Here is a 22,455-nt window from a genome sequence, read left to right on the forward strand (position 1 = left end):
AGAACTGACGGAGTTCCTTGTAAATGTATTTCTGGGATGAAAGAATCTCAGTGCACTACAAATTGCTGTTCAGGCAATTTTGCAATTTTCGTGTTTGTTTGTTCTTGATATTTTCTCCTTTCCCTGTCTTTAAATTGTAATGTCTCATTCTTGGATGATATTTTTGTGCATTGCATCTCAATTAACTGTTGTTCAGTTTTGGATTCATTTCTTTGGTACATAACAAATTTTCTGTTTGACAGTGCTATAGAGTTTCCATTTGATTGCATCTTTTTGGACTAGAGATCATTTCTTGACGTACTTATGCTTTCATCCGTTTGTCTGGTTCAAGGTTTGTAAATGTCCAAAGTAGGAGCTCTTGTTTTAGGTACTTGCACTACTCTAAGAACTTTTAGTGACACTTGCATTGGTGCACCCTGTACTCCCAAGACATTTTTTGCAAGTATCTGCTGAAGGGTGACTTAAATAAAAGTACACTAACCTGTCATTGAGCTTGTTTCTTTGGAGAAATACCATGTTAAAAGTTTAAAAAGAAAGAAGAGTAAAAAGCCCTTACTAATGCATGTGGAGTCATGCACAAAAACAACTCTTCAGACTTTTAATGATTCAGTAATAAACCCTGGATAATACAGGTTTATGGAAATCCTGAAAGACCATTAACCACTGTAATTATGTGACATTGCAGAGGCAATGCCAATTGCCAAATGATACATACATATGACAAAATTTTGCAAAATGTTTCCCTTCTACCTAGTAATGCTTTCTTGATCTCTTGCTGCTTACAGGGTTTTACAAACTGGAATAAAAGAGATTTTAACCAGTTTATTAAAGCTAATGAGAAATATGGTCGTGACGATATAGACAATATTGCCCGTGAGGTGGAGGGGAAGTCACCTGAGGAGGTCATTGAGTATTCAGGTTTGTGATATTTTGAAATGTATTTCTTAATCGTGTGGTATCACCATCATTTTTACTACATGTTCTGTTAAAATTACAAGATGTAGAATTTGAATGTGTATAAAAATAATTTTTTTTTAAAAGTACATGATGGTTCTTTTCAGAAGACTTAATTCTGTTAAAAAGGTTGAATTTGCAGCATATAAATATGCCTTCAGCTGTCTTTATCCCTCCTTAGTCGAAATTTAGAACTTGGCATAGGTAGTTTACATTGACAACATGGTCTTGTGGAATCATTAAGTTGCCTTATAGTGGCAACATGATTCTTTATGCTGTGAGTATATATGCTATTTTAGCTAGTACACTGTATCTTTGTCTTTTGTATTTACCTAACGCTTTTTAATTTGTACAGATTTCTTCCTCTTTCATCCTTGGATATAATTTTACTAAATGCCTTCATAAAATTTAGCTTTTCAGTGTTCTTCCTAACATTAAAAAGGAATTGCTCCACAAGAGTTCCTTTCAAAGTGTTGAATTTATTTCGGGTTGGCTAAGAGATGTCACTGGAGGAGCCACAAATTTACTAGCTTTTATAAGAGATAGACTAAGTAGTCTCTGACCTTAGAGATAGCTAGTGAAAACTGAAATATGAATGTTTCACTGCTAGCCTAGCAGCTCTAACCTGTTTCACCATTGTTATGAAAAGCTATCCTTAAAAGTAATTTTTTTCCGAGTGTTACATGACTACAATTAATTATGTTCAATGTAAACTTCGTTACAGTTGTTACTAAAACTTTGCTTATAGTTTTTTTTTTTATAGTAACTTTTGAAAACACTGAATAAAGGGTCTGTGCAAGTTTATTTCTTGGCTAGCATAGTAAAAAGGAGAGTATTAGCACATCTTTTAAGATTCAGTGGAACCACAAACTGCATTCCTTTTTTTGCTGGAGTGTCTCAACTGAGTAAAGTAGTAAGAGTAGTGGAAAAGATTTTATTTTACAAATTATGTTTTGCATTTTTAGCTGTTTTCTGGGAACGTTGTAATGAACTACAGGACATTGAGAGGATTATGGCTCAAATTGAACGAGGAGAGGCAAGAATTCAGCGGAGGATCAGTATCAAGAAAGCCCTCGATGCCAAAGTAATCATTGCAGGTTTTTTGTTTTCTGCAGCTGACTTGTTCCAAATTCCTTCAGAAAAGGAATAGTTGGGGCTGGGAGTTCTATCTTTTTATATAGCATATCTAGTATACCATGTATCAGTAATCTACACTAGTATGTAATAAATCTTTGATGTAATATTGTATGTTTAATAGTCCTTATTTTTGTTTTGCATTCAGATTGCAAGGTATAAAGCACCTTTTCATCAGTTGCGTATTCAGTATGGAACAAACAAAGGGAAAAATTACACAGAAGAGGAAGACAGATTTTTGATATGCATGTTACACAAGATGGGCTTTGACAAAGAAAATGTGTACGAGGAACTAAGGCAGTGTGTGCGTAATGCTCCTCAGTTCAGATTTGACTGGTTTATCAAATCTAGAACTGCGATGGTAGGTATCAGTTACATGGACTAAGTCATATGAAGTATCTTGTTCCTTTTTTTAAGCACCATCACATAAAATTTGGATTTGTGCCAGAATATTGGAGTCTAGGAAACAAGTGCTGAAATAATAACTTTGGTTTTTATTCTCATTTCTAGTTTTTAATAAAATAACCTTTTCCCTTAGTACAGCAAGCAACACAATACAGCTGAAACAGACAGATTAGAAAGCCTGCCAAGCTGGAGTCCCATGTTACCCAAAGGGATTAATGCAGAGGTAGACTATCCTTACAAATATCCTTGTTACTTTTATTGCAAACTAAAAGTTTTACCAAACAATGTCTCTCAAAATATGACTGCTTTTCAGAATTATTGGACAATATTAAAGACTGAAAACATCTGAATTATATACTGAGAAAAAACAACAGCTTTGCTAATATTGGTACTTAATTTCTAAAAGCATGAGTGATTCTATGATAATTCTGTAAGAATTAATTATTGAAGCAGTTGGTTTAAAGTGCACTTTGTAGTTGTGAATAAGGATTATCACATGCAAGTGCTTAAATTTTTTTAGTTATACTTTTCTGGAGATTTTGTTCATACTTAGAGAATATAATACAAGATAGCAAGTAGACTTTGATAGCAAGTAGACTAGTACTCTGAATTTTAGCTGTATTTTTTTTTCCTTTCTCTGTCTGAAGAGCAGAGCCATTCTTTTTTAATTTAGTCATTAAGTGGGAAGTGGTAACAATAACAGAAGCTTTGGTGGTTGCAAGTAATAAGCTATGTAGGTACCAACCTCAGAATATGGGACTCCTTTAATGATAAAAAGCTGTTAGCTCTGCCCTGGAATTTTTGCTCAGATCTCCCCTGATTCAGTTCCTTTTTCTTACCAATGTAAGTCTGTGCACCTTATGTAAGAAACACACACATGCATTTTCACGTGAATGTATTTATATAGGAAAAATAACTTCCAAATTTTTTTATAATACTGGAAATAACTTCATCTTACTCACTTGCAATGAGTGAGAGCTGGAACATTTTTTTTTGTCTGCTTGAATACAAAACCATATTGGTCGTGACCGATACAAAAGAGTGGAGCAGACTGTCCCTTATACAGCTGTCATAGATTCTCCCCATTGTCTTGTAAGAAAATTTCTAATTAAATACTATGCTGCAGTGTAACTTAAATGTCATTTCATATAGAAATCTGGATTTTTCTAGTAGTTTAGTCTAGCAATTGCAGAGCCACTGTGCATTATTGTTCACTATCTTTATTTCCTGGCTTCAGGATTTGTTTATAAAATGTCATTTCAGAGTTCTGGATACTGTACTAAGAATAAATAAAACATAAGATAAAATATTTAAAATGTGTATTTGAACAGGTGGGAATATTTGCTTTTCCCAGTGCTACTTACAATTATGCAATACAATTTCTACTTGGTGTTTCAGCAATTAAAGTGTTTCTCGATAGTGCAGCAGTTAACCCTTAATTAAAAAGAATTACAACCTTTACTTGCTAAAATGTCTGTTTGAAGAAATACTGGATTTTAAAATTATGTTCATAAAGAGAGAAGCCTACAATATTTAGTCCATTATGAAGTTTCTTTTAAGCTGACTATGGAGGAATCCATTTAAGTAAATCATAGAAATGGGAACTAGAAATTAAAAATGTAGCTCAACTTTTAATGTTAGTTGATGTATAGTTAAGTCAGGGGTAGAGTTAAATATTCAGTTTAAATCTTCTTGCAGATCCTTATGCTCAGTACAATTTTCTTTTTAAAGGGGATAGGAATAATTTGCTGAAGTGTAGAAATATGTTCTGTGGTGTCTAATGCTGAAATTGAGGAACTGGGAATATAATGGATCTTTTGGCTTCTGTTTTCTCTTTAAAATTCTATCCATTAATATTAGTATTTTTAGTTTTTCTGCTATTACACAATTGAAAAAGAATAGTATGAAAATACAAACCTGAAGTAATCTTTCACCATGCATTTAATTTTCTTAAATGTTTTAAATTGTCATGATATGTAGGGTTTAGTAGTTTATAACTGCCAATCGCTGATATATTTTATGCATTCAAATATCCTGACATTTGTGGAAGTATTAATTTCTATGGGTCCATTTTGCACTAGCTTGGTAATTTTTCCGAAGAAATGTGCTGGAAAGTCACTTGATACCAAGAATAATGAACCAAGTATAAATACAAATCTTTATAAAGGGGTAAATAGTAAGTTCAGTGAAAGTGCATAAAACTTCTTAGAATACTGAAATTCACATATGATCTCAAAATTACCCTTTATTACGTTCAAACTGATATGAAACAAGATAGAAAGGGCATAATTCTGAAAAGGACTTACCAGGCTCTTCGAGAAAACTTTGTGTTCTACTAACCACTAGATGTCTCTTGAATTCCATGTAAATAGCTAATTTATCTTCCATCTTCTTCTGTTTCTTCTCCTTCTGAAGATTTCTCTTTGGAAGACAAAAATTCTGCTTCATTTATTTATTCCAAAACCAGATGGTTTACCCAAAATGTAAGTTTTCAAAGAGATTGAGAGTGCCTAAAATTTTTTTTTTTAACTGGGCACAGAGGTTTAAATTTTTAGGTTTATTTGTTATTGTTCTTTTATTTCTGTCCATGCAGGAAGAATGCAAAATATCATGGCCGTAGTGAATCATGTATCTGTTTTCTGAAGTCATAAATTATGCATATTCTCTTTTACCTTTCTGCAAACCCTACCGAGTATAAGACAAATGACTCCTTTGTAAATACAGGAATATACAGGCCTGTTGACAGAGCTTAGGACTACTTTCACTCCCAAGTCAGCATCTCTGCCTTCAGTCATGCAGAAGGTGACGGTTCAGTGCTCCCATCTTATTTATTGCAATACTAGTCTTTATAGCTATGAAGGGGTGAGCAAAGTACATCTTATCTCTTTCCATCCTGAAGAGAAAAGTATTGGGGCACGCTGAATAAAATCTCATCTTTAAAGGCATTTTAAACTCTAAGTGTATTTTTATAGTAATAAAATGCAATGGATCAGTCCATATTGAAATTTCAGTAGCTCAATGCAGGATTTATCATGCAGATTCTTTCTGAGGGTAGGTGTAGAAGAAACCTGTGTGCATGTCACATCTTACTGTCAACCGCTTCTGTGATTCTCCAGAGAAAATTGTTTTTGAGTCCATCCTCTGTCCACCGCGTGTTGTTCTGGAGTAGTAGTCCATCTGGAATGTCTAACCATAAACCTGTACAATTTAATAAATGTATTTATGCAAGCATTTTTCCCCAGGAAAGAGGAGGATTTTTCTTAGTACCTTAGACAAACGGATCGAGGTTATTTCTTAGTCCTTCCTGATTAATTGCTTGTCTTGAATTTAACACAAACCAGTTTCTCCTATACTAGAAAAGATATAGCTGATTGTTATTACGGGGCAGCTTGTCATCAGTCTTTACCTACAGCTCTTAAGTCTTTGAGTAATGTACACAAATTTAAATGGTGTAAAATGCTTCTGATATATTGACAGTCATCTTTCTACTTCTGTCTTTTTATCATCTCTATTCATCTATAGAGTGCAGGTTTTTGGGCAGAGGCTCTCTTTTGTTCTATGTTTGGGGATGCAGTGTATGTTAGGATGGCTTGCTCTCAAGTTTTCTCAGACTTGTTGCCTTTTTATCTAAAAACTGTTGTGTGGGTGGAATTTGAGTGCTTTTATTGGTTGAAGTGAGAGTATTTTAGCTCTAGCAGGACTGTCACATTCCAGGGCACAAGCATGGTGCCCTAATTTATGGTTGAACCTGTACTGGGAGGTGTGGGGTTACTTTTACATGGATGTGGTAGAAATGACTGATTATAATACTCTGCAAAACTACATGCATGAGACTGGAACACTTCCAGTTGTAAAGAAAAATGTCCTGAAGAATTTTTTTTTTGTGGTAAAAAAAATTCATGTGGTGGAAGGATTCTCTGTGTCCATTCTGCATTACAGAGCTTTCACCCAAGGCCATGGAGCACCCTTTGTAGAGGAATCTGTGGAAACTATAGAACTTAAGGAATGTGGCTAAGCTTGAGAGTATTAACGTCTCAGAGATGAGTCATATGCTTGACTGTTTCAGAACGTTCAGGATCAAGAAAGCGTGCAGGCTGCATTGTTTTCCATCATGTAACATGATGGCTGAGGCAATATACAGGTTACAGATGCTCAGAAAATAGAGACTAATTCCTGGGCAAAAAGGTCACCTGTTCACTTCATTGCAAATAGACCAGTTGTAGGTTAAGATTTATGCTACTAGGTAATTCTAGGATAGCTTGTTGTTCAAAAATTGCTTCATTGAATTTAATAGAGATCAGACATATTTTTTTTGGCTCTTTTTCCTCAAAAGAAAGCTTCCTGCTTTGAGTTGGAAAGAAAAGCCCATGGAATCACTGTTCTCAGTGTACATAGAACATACTGAATAATTATAATAAAAAAGTACTATTTTGTATTTGGTAAGAGGTATTTTTTTTTGAGATGGGATACAAGAAACTGTCCAAGTCAAATGAGTTCTGTTAACCAAGCCAACTGTTATTAGCTGCAATGCAGATACTTTTAGAGTTATATTGGAAATATTTTTTAATGTATAAATGATCTTATGGCATTTAATCTTGATCACTTTCAGATGGCTTGGAAGTCTTGATGCTAAAAGCATTTAGGGCCTGCTACCTTTTGGGTGCTGTTTGACTGAAAATACAACAGTGGGTTCATGATTTAAGACAGAATAGATTTTTGCCAGTTTGGAGCTTGGCAGTGTCTTATCACAAAAAACTAGTCTGTGTGCCACAGAAAAGTATTGCTTAAGATGGCTTTGATTCCTTTTCTCTCTGCTTTAAAGATATACTTGAAGACCTCTTTTCCTAAAATCTGGCATAGTATGCTGGCAGGCTATAATTTGCTTCATCTAAACAAGATGAAAGATCAGATCAGTCTTTTGGGGTGTCAGTTTGGAAGATACAGACAATCCTGAAAACTCCTTGTCAGGAAATAGAGTATTTCAGTAAATCTCTGTGTTTATGAAGAAGGTTACACTAAGGTAAAGCCAGATGAACAATAACTAAGGTAATCACATTAGTACGTGAATATTGAACATTTTTTGAAAACGTAAGTATTTTGGAATTCAAGAATTTTGAACATATTTATGTAAATGAGAGAATTTGTATAATTTATTTAGAGAATTTGATGTTTTCTGTTTCCTTAGGAGTTTCAGAGACGCTGCAATACTCTCATATCATTAATAGAAAAAGAAAATATGGAAATTGAGGAAAAAGAAAGAGCTGAAAAGAAGAAAAGAGGAGCAAAAGTTACAGCAGTATGTTTAGCAGCACTTACTTTACTTCTAGTGGGGCAGAATTCAATTGTATTTTGTTAGAAAATGAAGAAGATAATTGTAGCCACTGATTGTTTTAGTATAAACCATTAGTTGAGGGATTAAACTGAAATATTTGTCTATTCACAGCTCTCCCAGATTTTACGTGGGTGTTCCCAATTCATAGTATTTTGGGGCTTTTTTTTTGTTTGAGAAGAGTCCTTTGTTTAAGTAGCAGAGGAAGACTCTTTTTAGGAAAACATAGCACTGCCCTCCTTCTGCCTACATATTTACATCATATGTTTGCTTTAATTTAATCTCAGATTGTTATTCCTCACCTACATAGTAGTTCCTGGAAGAAGAAATGATAAGAAGTGCTTCTTTTAATTTGAAGAGTTGTCATCTTTAGGACAGAATTATGTATAAGTCAAGGTCCTGATCTTTTCATCCAATTCATGGTATGTGTGGTACCTGTACCATTGAGACCATGTAATGATTTGAAGAAGATAAAAAGGGTAGCAGAATTAAGTGTCTAAATCTGGGATTTTTGTTTGCCCTTCCATTATATCCTACAAAGCCAAATTGGAATGTGTAATACATTAGGGTCACTTTATCTTCTTTTTGAATAGTTAGTCATGTACTTCAATTTTTTTTTTTTAATAATGCCACCATTTTCTTGAATTTATAAAGCAATTTTTTTCTCCTTTTAGTCACAGAAGAGAAAAGCAGATTTGGCTGCTGAGAACTCTGGAAAAAAAGATGCTAAGAAAGTGAAGTCGTGAACCTGAAAACTGAATGCTAAACGTAAAACTGCCACTTTCTTCTCTCCATCTACAAGTATTAATTGCCAACTTCTTTGTATTCATGGTAGTCTCCCCCAAATCCCATGGTTTAATTTTGCAGATTTTGTATACTTTACAATGTCTTTCTTTACCTAAAATGTGTAGCTTTCTATCTTATGCATTCCAGTATTTTTGTGTACTGTATTTTGTGAGTTTCATGTCTTCGGCAAAATTCACTCAGTCCTTGTTTTTTTGAAGCTTGTGCTGAGGTTTTAGCTTTTATATGTTTTATATGCTGCTGCTTTGAAAGAAAACCTAGATTCTATAGCTGTATTATTGTTGTTTCATATTTTAAATTTATATGGCTGTTGAAAAATAAACTGACTTAATTATTTGAAGAGAAATATACTTCACCTTTGTTTTCCCTACCCTCTCTCCCTTTTTTGCATAGCTACATTTAGAGTGAATGTTAAGGTTTGTATAATTGTGCCTTCATCATTGATCAGATTTTTTTTTCAGAGGAGTACTGAGATAGGATCAGGAGCATGACAGAACAAAAAAATCTAATTAGACTGACATCCTTGTTTGCTGTCAGCATTAAATTGACATTTTTCTCTGAAATGTTCGGAAGGAAAGCCAGCAAATACTTAAACTTTGGTTTTTTTTTTTTTCTACTTCTTTATCACTGGTTTCTGCTGGGCTTCATACGTGCTTAAACACAGGGTGAGGTGTTTTTCAGAATGACCTCTAGATGAAAACTCTTCTATGCCTAATAAACTGAAGTAGTCAACTAACAGCTTCTTTTTTAAGTAACAAACAATCATTCATCTTCTGGTTGGTAGGCTGCTCAGCTATGCTGCCTTCTGCTAAAAGATCTTTGTTGCTCTAATTCTCTCTGCTGACTTTCTGCTTTCACCTTTGATTCAACATGTCAGTCAGAAGCAATGGGGATATGTTATGGAGTGCTCCTTTTTTAGTATTTCTATTTTAATGAAGAGATGAAAGTGTTGGATTATGATTTTTTTGACTTTGCAAGAATGGCCTTTATTAAGCAGGTTCATAGTTTCTGCTCATCTTGGAGCCTTTCCCGGATCAGTGGAACAGTGACTGTGACATCTAATGTTTTACTTTAATCTTCTGTCTCTGATCTGGTGTTTAGTATGGACCTTGCTACAGTGAGACATGCCCTCATAATGTCAAGTCTAGATTAATGCAGTGTGCTTTACATGGTACTTCCCTTGAAGACTACTTGTAAATTTCTTCTAGTGCAGTTTGCTTCCATCTGTGGTTTGAGGTGTTTTGAGATGAAAAAAACTCTTTAAACTCTTTGTATTTCATGCTTTGCATTGGCTACCTTCTTCTGTATTTGTAAAATTCAGGACTTTATAAAAAGTTCTTGAGTCGTAGGACAGAATTCTGCCCATGTTCTTTTATGTCATTTAAAATATATTGGAAAGTCTTTGAAGTTTTCTGGAATTAATCTCTGTAAGCTTGATGAGTAATTTCCAGCCTTTCTTGATATTCTGTGTTTAAAGTTTGGGGCAAAAGGGGTGTGATGACTTGGTTGAGCATTTTGAAGGATTAATAATTTGATTTTGTATTTTGGAATGGAGCTTTTGTTTGGGGACCAAGTCATTAATTATTTCACTGGGCTTTTATTTGTAAGACTTACAGTGTAAAAAAGAGTATTCATCTGTTGAGATTCATCTGATGAGTTGAGAGCTACATCTAATAATGACAGGGCACAGCTTTCAGACAGAAGATTAGTCATAGGAGTCAATGCATGCTTTTAAATGAGTATGCGGCCCAGGTGGGATAGGTCTGCTCAGAAAAGAAGGATGTCTTTTCAAGTAATATTTTTTGTATTGGAATAGTTAACATCCTGCTTTATCCTTGGGAGAAGGGCATCCATGTAATTATGGGCCTGGAAAAAGGCTGTGCAGCTACATACATGTATAATCACAAATCCCTGGAGCATCGCTATTAATAGAGAGAGGAAGATACCTTATTTACATTTGCTTTTCGGCTCCCGTGTCACTCACTAAGTTTATGGCCTGAAATTATAAAAACAAGTAAAAAGAGGAGGGAAATAAAGGCTGGAAGAGCCAATTGAATTTTTATTGAATTACATGGCTAGGTCTAGACCTCATTCCATGGCTCCTATTTAGCATCGGGTCAATATTGTAATGTTTTAAGTCTTAAAATAAGTGTATTCTGGTTTTGTTTATTGTAGATTAGCTTTGTTTCACTTGCATGTTTTTGTGTATCCAGTTTCTCTGTGTTGCAAAGTATATGGAAAATCTTAAAATGGTAATATCTCAACTTGTTCTTTTATGCGGATTTCTTAGTTTGAGTTACCACTTGAGTTAATGTTCACTTTTCTCCTCCCTCAATGACATGATATACTAGCTGTATAGCAAAAGATCATGCAATTGTTCTTCCAGATATTATCCTCTTCATCAGACAGCTTCTCTGAAGAATGATAGATGCTGCCAGGAACTATCTGTTATCTCTTACAGTCTGTAGTTCCTAGTTAAACTGAATGTGCTGTTGAACAACAGTCCTTGAGAGCACTTGTACACTATATACTAGTTCCTCGGCATGTTGAGTCTTCCCATCCATCAAGTCCCACAGCGATAACTAAAGAAAATTGCTAACAGCTGCTGGTCAGGATTAAAGTAAAATGTATCCTTCTTTTCCTTTCTTGTTCTTCTAGTTGCAGATAGATGCACAGTATGTGCCTAGCGGTATCTGAATGATAAGCTGCTGTGACTCAAAATTAGATGGACTGAAATAAGGAATCTTCTTACTTTTAACTAGTATTTTCTTAGGTGAGGAATACTATTTGAAAGAAATTTGTACGCACTGAATGTAATGTGATACAAAACAACTGAAAAGTCTGGACCTTTAGGCAATTTGATAGTTGCCAAAAAAATTACATGATATAAAATTTTGAAAATAATTTTTTGTTTCCTTTTGAGTAGACAACCAAAATTTGATTGTGTTAGCATTAGGCTTGAAGAAAGAAAAAGTAGTCGTCCGGCACCTTTCACACATCAGGCAGTGCATGTAACATCCTGGGAGGGGTCACAGCAGTTGTTGTGTTCTTTTTCTTTTCACATATTCATCGCTTTCAAATTGTCAGTCCTTTTATTTTTGTGTTATGTTAGTGATGACAATAAAAGTCACACAGCTGACCATCTTCATTATATTTAATTTCGATTTATTATCATGACATAGAGAAGGAATGAAGCTCTTTCCCATCTTTAGATGCTGTTTGCACGAGTAGCATTACTATACTAAAATACTAAGTAAGAATTTTTTCTTGTAGATTAGCATCGCTTGTTTGATTTAGTGCTAATGCTGGTTATGGTTTAAAAAAAATCCAGCTTTCACTCTTTGAGATCATAAGCAAGGGATACAGTATATGGAAATTAATCATTCTTTCTAAATGCCTGATGGAAGTAACTTCTGTTATGCAGCTCCTGCAGCACCTACAGTTCCTGCTGTGCACTGCCATGATACAGGCGCTCTCTGTGCATGCCTCTTCCCCAGGTTCAGTGGAGGGATTAAGTACTTTCAGTGATCGCAAATTAATGCCAAAGCTAAAAAGTGTGGGCCTTACACGTTGAGAAAAGCATATGGAATTTTGCAGTCAGCAGCGGTTTTTGTGAATGTAAAATGACGTGGTTGGTGCCAGCATTGGCACTTGTGCTGTTGGAAGGGATTGATCACTGACTGTAGTTCTGATCTGGTTTAGATAGCTTGACAGTTGTTACATTTTACTTAAGTTTATTAGCTTCAAGCATGTATGTAAATGCTTTGGTGGGTCACAGTTACAATGTTTGATATGTTCTTTTTCTGAAAGAGTTAAAGTTGAACTTGGTTTGCATATTTTGAAATGTAATGTACTCTTGAATTGCATTTGCATGATATCCATCCTTTCATAAGAGCCTTAATAGGAGTAATATTTGCTGCCTCAAAGGTATGTCTACATTGTGTTGTTGAAAGATAACTTCTGAACTTTTTCAAATTGAGATTTGTTTCTTAAGTTGTACATATATGAAAATAAAAATTAATACAAACCTGATGTCTTCTGGTAATTATCCTTCTGGTACAGATGGGCACGTGCACTTGGATACTATTCAAAACAGTTTGATTTGTTTTCGTTGCTCTTGTACCTCATAACCTTCAGGCTATGGTAACAATGTAAGGGGTGTGTGTGTGGTTGTTCCACATCTGCTTTCAAACTTTCTTATTTCCTGTAATCTAAAATAAAATACTAGTAGCGCCTGTTTTTTTGTGACAGCCTTGCCTATGTTGTCTCTTAGTATGGTGTGATACAATGTATGTTGAGCCTGTATTAAAGTATATTACTGTTTTTCTGTTATTCCATACCTCTGGTGTGTTACTGAAATAGAATACTTTGGAGCTTAAGTCTAGGAGACATAGAATGGTAGGGACCAGGAATTTTTGTCATTGCAGCTGTTGATCACTAGAAGACATGCTAGATGTTCTGCTTGGAGAGGTTCATGCCCTAAATGAATGCTCAGTTTTCCACTTTTTTCTCAGGATGACACCCTAGAAAAAAAGGAGAGACAGTAAGGAGCTCCGGAAGACCAGTTTATCCTGGCGTTGCTGGTAGCAATTCTATCTGCTTTACAGTGACTTTTGATGGACCTTACTCTTTTTCAGGTGAGGCACCTAGACCAGGAAGAAGGAGCTGGCAATAGATACGTGGATCGTCTTACCTTGTCCTCAGTACAGGCCAAAACAATTGTTGGGTTCACTACAAGAACTACAGTTCTTCCAGATAGCTTTGCTTAGTGCCAGGCTGAGCATGATCTCATAGCTAGTTTCTACTTCTTATATATTCTCTGTGGAGGTCTACTAGCACTGAAGTCTACTGTTTTCAAGATTTTCTTGGAAGCAGTACCTGCCAACTCTTCTGGAGAAGGTGCTCTGTTCAAACATCATAACTTTTAATAGGAACAGCGATCCTGTTGGCAGAGCTACTCAGTCGCTGTGGAGCTTGCAATGGAGTTTGGTATTGTCATGTGACGATCGTTCTTGCTGTATGCATTCAGTGTTTTTGGGAATGTCAGGCTATAGACACCTTTTTCAGGGAACAGACCTTATTGCTACATGACAGTTTCTTGCTATAAGAGAACAGGCTGAAAAGCCATCTTCATTTATCTTCTCGTTTTTTTAATTAGGTGGATGCTGCTGAAGGCCACAAAATCTTAAATTCCACTCAGCAGTTTGGTAAATGGCATTCATTATGTGTCTTCTTTCTCTTAAACAGGTGGGATAACTTCACAGGTGGATATTCTTCAGGAGACCACTTCACAGTGAGAGTTTAGAGTCCAGCAAGGCTTCTGTTATTTCTCTTTCCTTAGAACTGTTGCTTTCACATTTTCTTAAGATGGCATTCTGAATTTCTAGATACCTTGATTCTCATGTCTTTATTCCTTCAGGGTTTTTTTGCAGTTTTTGGTTGGTTTTTTTGTTTGGGTTTTTGCCTTTTATTTTGTCATTTCTGCTTAGGAAAGGAAAAAAAAGTGTGTTGACTACTGAGTATTTCAAATTATTAAAATAATTCTAAGGATGATAATCCTTAGACTCATAAAATTGTAGTTGAGATTTTGTGAAGATAGTGCAAACTGTGTTGCACACTGGTGGTTTATGAATTTCATGGAACTTTTACAAAATTCGAAGGATATATCCATGCTGTTAGCAGTCAGTCCTCCCTTCTAAATAAATCTAATATAGCATTTTGTTCAAGTAATAACTCATTACAGTTTAGGGTTCTTGAAGAAATTGGCTGTTACAAATTTTTAATCATCATTCACCTTTAGGAACAAAGCCAGCAATGTAGTAAATAGCCATATTGGTAAACAATAAACTTTTTTTTCATATTTATCCATGTCAGTAATTGTTTCCTTTATGTATGGATAAATGTTCACAACTTTGCTAATTACTTTTTTTCTGCCTGAAATATATTTTCATTGACTAATGCTTTGTTAAATGAACTCATATTCCATGGTAGTAGGCATAACAGCATAGAAAAACAGAAGTTAATTTTCAGCTCTTCACTGACATTGAGTCTTAGCTTTTTTTTAGTCAAAATATCTGAATAGATACTGTGAGTGAAGTGCACTTGTCCTCTTCTGAAAAGAATAGCTTCTCATTAGAGATTTTGAGACACCTTTTCTAGACAAGCACTTTCCTAGTTGAGTGCTTGAGTATCAACTACTTGGGGGCCTAACTCAATGCGTTGGTAAATGTATTAATATCTTTGGTTCAGAAAAAAATTAGAGCACTGATTACGTGATTTAAGTGATGCCACTGAACAGTTAGATATTTCCAACTACATTTTCTGGGTGTTTGTGTTTGACTTTGACTCAGACGGCTGTTTCAGCTGGATGTGGTGTAACCTGGGCGAAGATACAGGACGATGTCTGCTTCAAGAGCCCTGATGCTGCAGGGACCTTTTAGTCTGGCTGTCGATATGAGCAGGCATGTCTTCCCCTGCCTATTCTGCACCATCTACCCTCTCTTTCAGTCAGCTCCTCTCAAAAAAACTCAACCTGATGTGGCTTGTGCCTGCCTAGTTTCTGCTCTGGGTGGCAGGAGAAGCCCTCTGGGCCAGTGGCTGCCCCCTCTGTCTTAGGGTGACACCTGTGCCTGGTCCGGGAGCTGAACAAGGCCATTCATGGGCTTGGAAGCCTGAGTGCCCCATAGGATTTCAAATAAGTGGATTAGTATTTTCATTTAGTACCTTGTACCCAGGCCCAAAGGAGGCTGTTACTTGTCTGGTCTTCCCTTCTGCCCTGCAGCCCGTGTGAGGCCGCCATCGGTTCCGCACGTCTCTGGCTGGGGGTTACAAACCCTCCTCGGAGGCACCTGTCGCTCTCCTGTGTGGAGTCTGCGTGACCTCTCTGGACACTGAGTGGGGCCAGTCCTGGAGCCTGATACCAACCTGTGCTGCTGCATGCTGAACTGTGCTTACGGGGCTGGAAAATGGAGAAGAGACAAGAAGTTGCAAGTTATTACTGTAACCTGCTTTAAATACTGGTTGGTATTTGCATAGAAGGGTGGTCAAGACCCTGTAAGGAGCTGGAAGATGCACAGGTATGTGTGATGCGCTTAATAAAAATGGTGGCTCTTGGTTGAGAGGAAGCCTTTGCTTCTAGGCCTTACTTCAAATCCTGCTGGGTCAGTTGACATCATGGATATTTTCATGAGGAGGCTCCTTGGAAACCTGTCCAAATAAACAGATTGGGTGTCTTGGCGCAATTCCCAGTTATTGTGCAAACGCTGCTCTCGCAGCAGGCTCCTCTTCTGACATTTGAAATGCAGAGGGAAAAGGTTGAATCTTGGAAACAATTGCCTGTGCCAGGCTGGGGTGAGAGCTGGGCTGGGAACCATTGTGTGTAATTAACTGGAGATTGATGGCTAAATCTATCTATTTTTATTGGTAGTAAACCAAGATTTAAAGTAAAGCCACTGCAATTTGCTGCCGAGTGAGTGGAGTTACCACTGAAGGCACTGGAGCTGTGCATGTGCCTCTGGACGGAGCGCAGCTTCTGAAAACAGTATTGGGCTTTTCTCCTCTCTTGCTTTCCCTGTGCAGCACCTGTGCTGGTGCTCTTACCCATTCAGACCCCAGGTGGTGGTGGTGGATCTGAAAGGAGGAAATCCGAGGACAGAGCTGCTCCCTTCACACGTGGATGAGGCAGGTGGTATGGCAGTGCTGAGGTGCTCTCTGCAATTGCTTAGATTTTTGTCTCGATGGGGCTATAGTCCAGCTCTCTCCTCAGAGTTTGCCAGTCTTTACCAAATGTACCTGCACAGTTTGTGGCTGGCTGGCTAGTTACCACAGGAGAGGTGATTTGGGTAGGTCTTCCTGTCCAAAAATTGCATATATACAACTTAAAAGGCCTCTATCAAAGTTTAAACTAAGTTATCAGCCAATGTGGCACTGAGCAGCTCTGAGCCAGCGTGCAAGAACTGTGCAACTGTGCTGACTCTAGATTCACGTGCGTTCAATTGCTGCTTGAAGGCAGGCCCCTCTGCACCACGAAAAGCAGCATCGCTTTGTGCTACAGGATTTTGCTTCAGTGACTTACTATTAGAATTATGTTGCTGGAGTTTTAAATAAATAAATAAATACCGCCCTTTCAAAACCAAATGTTTCAGCATTACTTTATAGCTTCTGTAGGTACATATCTCTGAAATAGTTTTGCTTATTTACGTTATAAAGTGATTTTAGTACATGCTGAAATTCACCTTTCCATGATTCACATTGCTTGAATGCACATGTGGAAGAGGTACAAGAAATTTCTTTTGCTTAAACCTGGAGCCCTGGAGACTCAACATTTTCTTTCCATATTCAAAAAGAAATTTAATTTTAGCTTTTTGTGATACTCATTGATAATTAACTGCTCCGTGCACTTGCATCTTATTATTCTACGGGCCTGAAGATTTTCTGTTGGAAAGAAAAGGAAAATCGATTTCAACAAATTCAGTTGTTGCAGTCTTATTACATTATGGTACTCAATGTGAATTAATGTTTTGAATTTATGTCATCGATCAATAGGTGCAGTGATTGATTGGGGATGTATGAGGTAAAAAGTGAATAAATAAGTTTTTGCTTTGTTTTTATAACATGAAAACATGTCAAAGTTTATTGAGCTGCAAGTTACTTTGTAGTGAACCTGAGGTGGAATCAGGAACACAAGAATAATGTTAGTCTGTTTATTTCTCGGATTTTCTTAAAACGCTGACTGACAGATGTCCCAGTTTAGAATTTTATTTAGAAACCTGGGGTGTAAGGGTTTGCTGTCTGATCATAGGTCCTGATGCCCATCCGATCTTCTGTGGGGCTGGTTGAAAAGTGGGAAGTTATCTTGCGTACAATCCTTTTAATGTGGTTTTGTGCCTTTTGTGTAAATTTGCTAAATTATAGGTGCTGGTAGAGCCATGAGCACTCTGTGCTGATTCGGTAGTACAGGGCTGATTTCAGGCTCTTGCTCACTTTATGGACAATGATATCTTGACTTGATGGATGGAGATGACTATTTCCACAATCCCTTCAAATGCCGTAGCTGTGAGACTGGGAAAGTCAAGTGTGGTATTCCTTGCTCAAAACTAGATGTTCATGGTCTCGACTAGATGCAGCACCGTGAGTCACCTGTCATTCAGAGCCTGCCTGTGTGCGCCAAGTCTGCTCTGTCATTAGTGCAGCAGGATGAGTTTATGTTAAAGTACAGCTTTGCTAAGACTGTGTTAGTGGATTACGTACCTGTTTTTTCTGTGTTGTTTTTGGATGAAGGCAGGTGCCTACAACCTGAGATCAGCAGCATTGCCAGCTTGTCTACATACATAATTTATTTTTGATTTAAAGAGCTTTGAGACCATCATTTGAGGGTTGCTATAGAAATTATTGTTTTCATTGGGAATTAGCTATTGTAATAAAAGTTGAGAAAATACAATATTTTTACTGCTTTCAGGGATTTGGGCTTCTGCTTCTGACAATAGAGGAAAAAAAAAACCAAACAAGGAGAAGAGTTGATTGAGGACATAGTACCCTTGATCAAATGGAGGCAGAGCCCAGCTGGCAGGAAACCTATTAAAATAAAAGACAAAATAAGATAGTCGATTTTGTCAGATGGGGACCACATTCCTGTTGGAGATAGAGGATTCACATCAATCACAGCTGCAGTAACTGCAGGCCGTACGTAGTAGGGCCTGTGCAAAGACTGTAGTTTGTATCTCTATCTTCTATAGATGGAAATAGATACAGATATCTTGTCAAAGAGTCAGTTGTATCAGAAGAAAAAGTGTATGTGAAGAGCTTGGTAGATGTTTTACCTGTTGAAGAGAAGTTGAGGAGGTACCTCTAAGTTTCCAAATGGAAAAAGGAAGACAACATCCTCTTCCAGTTTACTAGTCACTTAATAGTCCACAAAAGAAAAAGACCAGACTTAACTTTTCTTGTACAATTTTTTTTTTCCTGCAGTTTGACTGCAGCAAAACTATGACATTTATCTGTTCACTCAGAGCCATTTGATGTTCTTTCCGAAGGGACTGCTGGCCTGCTCTAGAAGGCTTTCGGTACTACTTGGCCTGCTTCATCTCCTCCACTGTACTGTTTTGTGGCTGGGGCTGTCTTTTGCTCCTTCCGTGCAGTGTCTACTGGCCTTGGCCAGGATCTGGACTTGTTCCTTGACCGTATTTCAGAAAGCCCCAAAAGCTAAACAATTTTTCTGTATTGCAAGCACTGCTTTTGTAATGGACATGTTCTGTCTGTCATTTGTATTTGTTGAACACAAATTTTGTACTCTGGGTACCACTCTACCTCAACATTTTTTTTTGCTGTCAAAAGCAGAAATACTGATAAAATTAAGCAGAGTTTGTCAAGGGGCTTCACAGGTGTTCCCAGGATGCCTTTGTTTTGCAGATTCATATAACTCCAACTATGCAAAGAAGCTAATGTTTATGCCTGCGTTGCTCTTTGATGTGTGTGTTTTGCAGAATTTCCTCTGCCAACTCACAGAAACTGAATTATTGTTGCCCACAGCACAAAGCTGTGGCTTTCTCATTTCAAACAATAGCTGCTTATGGTCCTAGTTATGGGGCAGTCAGATTTCTGGTTGAATTCTCTGTGCTGTGCAAAAAGCAGGTATCACCTCTGCTCCTCAATAGTAATGGCTGGCAACCATTTCGTGTTGATTTCATCAGAATGAAATAAAAATAAATATTTTGCAATTCAAGTGATTCTTAAAACCCAAGACCCCCTGGGGAAGTCCTCAGCTGCTGTGGCAGGTCTTTATTATCCTACAGCTCTGGTGGTGGTTGCATGCAGTCTCCTGCCACTGGAGCTACTCTTAACTGACTCAAGAGTATTGAGCAGAACTCCACAGTGAACCCAAGACTTAATTTTACCTTTAAATATGACAACACAGTCCAGCCTACTTTGCCTGTGCTCACTGCTGATGGACTTGTACCTAGGTTCCCTGAAAGTGTAGATACAGACAGATACCAACAGTGGATTGGATTTTCTGTTCTTCCCAATAGTTCCTCTGATCAAATTCAGCAGAATTTCTCTGGTGGTGGCTGTAGAGAATTGAGCTTGTTGTGTCTGGATATTATCTCAAGATTGATGTAGAACTGATAGTTCCTTTTCCAAGTGTGAGGTCTCCCGTACATCTGAGTTGGGTAAAACCACATAGAAAAAACAGAGAACATCTGTGTTCACATGTGATAGACTTGTGCAGCCCTGGCAATGGCAAGAAACTCTGTACGACTGGCATCAGTGTAATTGCAACTTGTTGGAGTGCTTGTAAGGTCCCTGGTTGTGTCTGCAGGATTTGTGCCCAGGCAAGGCTGGAGAGCAGTGGGGAGCTTCGAATAGCAGCGCAGGACTGCGAAGGGGCACACTGCCATGCATTTCTAGCTCTCCTCTGTGACTGCAACAAGCTCCTCCCTCTGCAGACTCTCTGCTTTTTCTCTCCACTGCTAAGGTCTGTTTATGCTGTGTATTTCCTTTAGGGTTAGGATGGGTATTTATCTCTGTGTTACAGTAGTGCTGAGCAAAGTGGGCTATGATCTTGGCTAGGGTCTCTAGGTGCTGCTGTAATATTAGTAAGAGCCTTGTAATAATAGTCAGTGTTTACAGTTCTTTCCAATTCATGTCTGTTCCAAGTAGTTCACAGTATCAGGGCCTTAGCTACATATAAAAATATGTAATTGATTTGCTTCCTATTGAATAAATGACATGCTGGTGGAATGATTAATGAATAAGAACTCATGAGCGTCACTGGCACACAAATGGGAATCATCATTCCCTTAAATTTTTTTATAGTTGGGTTTAACTTTCTGTTGGGGGATTACAGTTTCAGTTTCGCTAATTTAACAAAACCATCCCATAAATAACTCATCCTTTTTTGTAAATATCGCTTAAAGAAATCTGTGTTGAAGTACTGAGAAATGACACTAGTAGAAGAAACGCTGCTGCAAATAATGGGAAAATTGCAGATGTATTTTATACCTCTTCTGAAAATCAGAAGGTCTCATAAATACAGTCTGTAAAAATGTCTGTGGAAGAGTTAACATAACTGTACAAGCAATAAGCCTGACCTTTCAGTGTAATTTATTTTAGATTTGCTCAATCCTTTTTTATTAAAACTAGCACATCTGAAGTAGAATTAAATCCTATTATACCGGCTCTGTGATTGTATCAATTTTTCTCTGCCATGGCACACTTTATTAAAAATTACTTTGTTTCATATTGGCTAATGCAATCAGGGGAGTAAATGAGGTTTTGTGGTCTTTGGTAAAGAAAGAAGCATGTGGTTTCTATCCTTGATAGCAGTGTAAATTACCACGAGGCACAGCTGAGTTTCAGCCCCACAACAATCAGTTCAGGTGTTTCCTCTGTTGTAATAAGACATGGGTCCCCATCCTGTCCCAGTGTCTGCACTCGTCCATGGACTGGGCTACGCAGGGGCAGCTGCATTACATGTTTGTGCCTTCTTATTAGCAAAAATCTTGCTATGAACTAGATACCAAATCCTTAGAGAAGCTATTTATATCAGAGCCTTGAAATGAAAAATTTATTTAATTCTCACTTCCATATGGCAGATTCACCATACATCTCAGTCTCACAAAAACAAAGGGGTGCTTAAGTCAGGCTAAAATAACACAGAGAATATTATATCTCGGTTACTCAGCTTGAGGTCATTCTCATAGGCTGGAACTTAAGCCTATTACTCAACTTAAAATCCAAGTAAACTAACTTTTCACTAGTTATGCAGGAGTTAAAAGCAGTGCATATATCTATAAAATCGTAGAGTCTCTAGTGTCCCTATTAATATGAATCTGGGACTGATGAGAAGAGTTGCTTTTGGTCTGGCAACGCTGGTACTTGCACCAGCCTCAGTGCCCCAGGACCTGGCAGTGCCAGCTGAGCACCGATGGAGAACACTGCCTAGTGGTGAAGCTTAGCCCACTCTGAACATCCCCAGCACAGGCGTTTTCCTGATCTGCTAGGCTTGATTTGATGTGCTATCAAGACTTCTGGACTCTTTTCACTATTACTTCTGTGATAGTAAAAGAATTATTCTAAAGAAAGAAATTGTAAGGCAATGTAGCTTTTCTGTGACTGGAAAATACATGCAGTTAATGAAGACGGAAAGAGCCCGAGTGTGTCTGCCCTTAAAGGGAGTCTGAAGCACTTGGCATAAAAGGGCACAGACATGACCTAATTGAAGATTCCTATCTCTGTTGTTTATGGGGCTTTGTGTGGCTGCTATGACTGCTTGGAGGTCCATCAGCTCCCAGAAATACAGAGCTGGCAGTCTAGTGTCCTTGTTAGCGCTGTGGATATGTATGGGAGGGATCAGCTGCGCTGTTTACATTCATAGCAGGTTTGCAGTTCTGTTTTGCACCTATCCTGAGCACAATACCTCTGAGACACGAGCAATGTTCTTACTCCTTTTGATAGCCAAAGAAATCGAGGTTTTATGGGTTTATATCCATTCAGATGGGAAATGGGTGGTGGGACAAGGAATGCAGAGTTTTGCAGTGCTGCATTGAGCCTCCTGGCAGCCCAGAAGCTCTCCAAAAGCTCTTGCTCTCTTTCTGGCTCTTTACTTGGGATCATCTAATGATATTTCTGTATATGTTGGGCTTTCTTGCTCTTTTCCCACTATCTTGCTAGCTTGTCCTCATTTCTGCCTCCTACACAGTCCTGTGTTCCAATGCAAAATCACCAGTTACCACCAGCGAAGCCTTCTGTTTAGTGTTTCTGCTCCCTGAACTGACTTGGATGCACCTTTGTTCTGAACAAGGATGTACGCTCGTGGGTATCCCCTGCCTGTG

At 37.6% G+C, this 22,455-nt stretch overlaps 1 protein-coding gene across 1 annotated transcript in view; it reads left to right on the forward strand.

The window, feature by feature from the left end:
- Positions 1-8,966, forward strand: part of SMARCA1 (SWI/SNF related, matrix associated, actin dependent regulator of chromatin, subfamily a, member 1) — a gene marked incomplete at its 5' end in the record, with an annotated part of 28,658 nt that extends 19,692 nt beyond the window's left edge. Inside the window, 5 exons of the mRNA XM_009583226.1 lie at positions 786-918; positions 1,920-2,038; positions 2,237-2,449; positions 7,679-7,789; positions 8,497-8,966. Of these exons, the coding sequence (XP_009581521.1) occupies positions 786-918; positions 1,920-2,038; positions 2,237-2,449; positions 7,679-7,789; positions 8,497-8,568 (648 nt within the window). The remainder of the gene's footprint in view (positions 1-785; positions 919-1,919; positions 2,039-2,236; positions 2,450-7,678; positions 7,790-8,496) is intronic.
- Between the last annotated feature and the right edge of the window lie 13,489 nt (positions 8,967-22,455).

Source organism: Fulmarus glacialis, unplaced genomic scaffold (assembly GCF_000690835.1).
Source record: "Fulmarus glacialis isolate BGI_N327 unplaced genomic scaffold, ASM69083v1 scaffold8738, whole genome shotgun sequence".
NCBI classification, from domain to species: Eukaryota; Metazoa; Chordata; class Aves; order Procellariiformes; family Procellariidae; genus Fulmarus; species Fulmarus glacialis.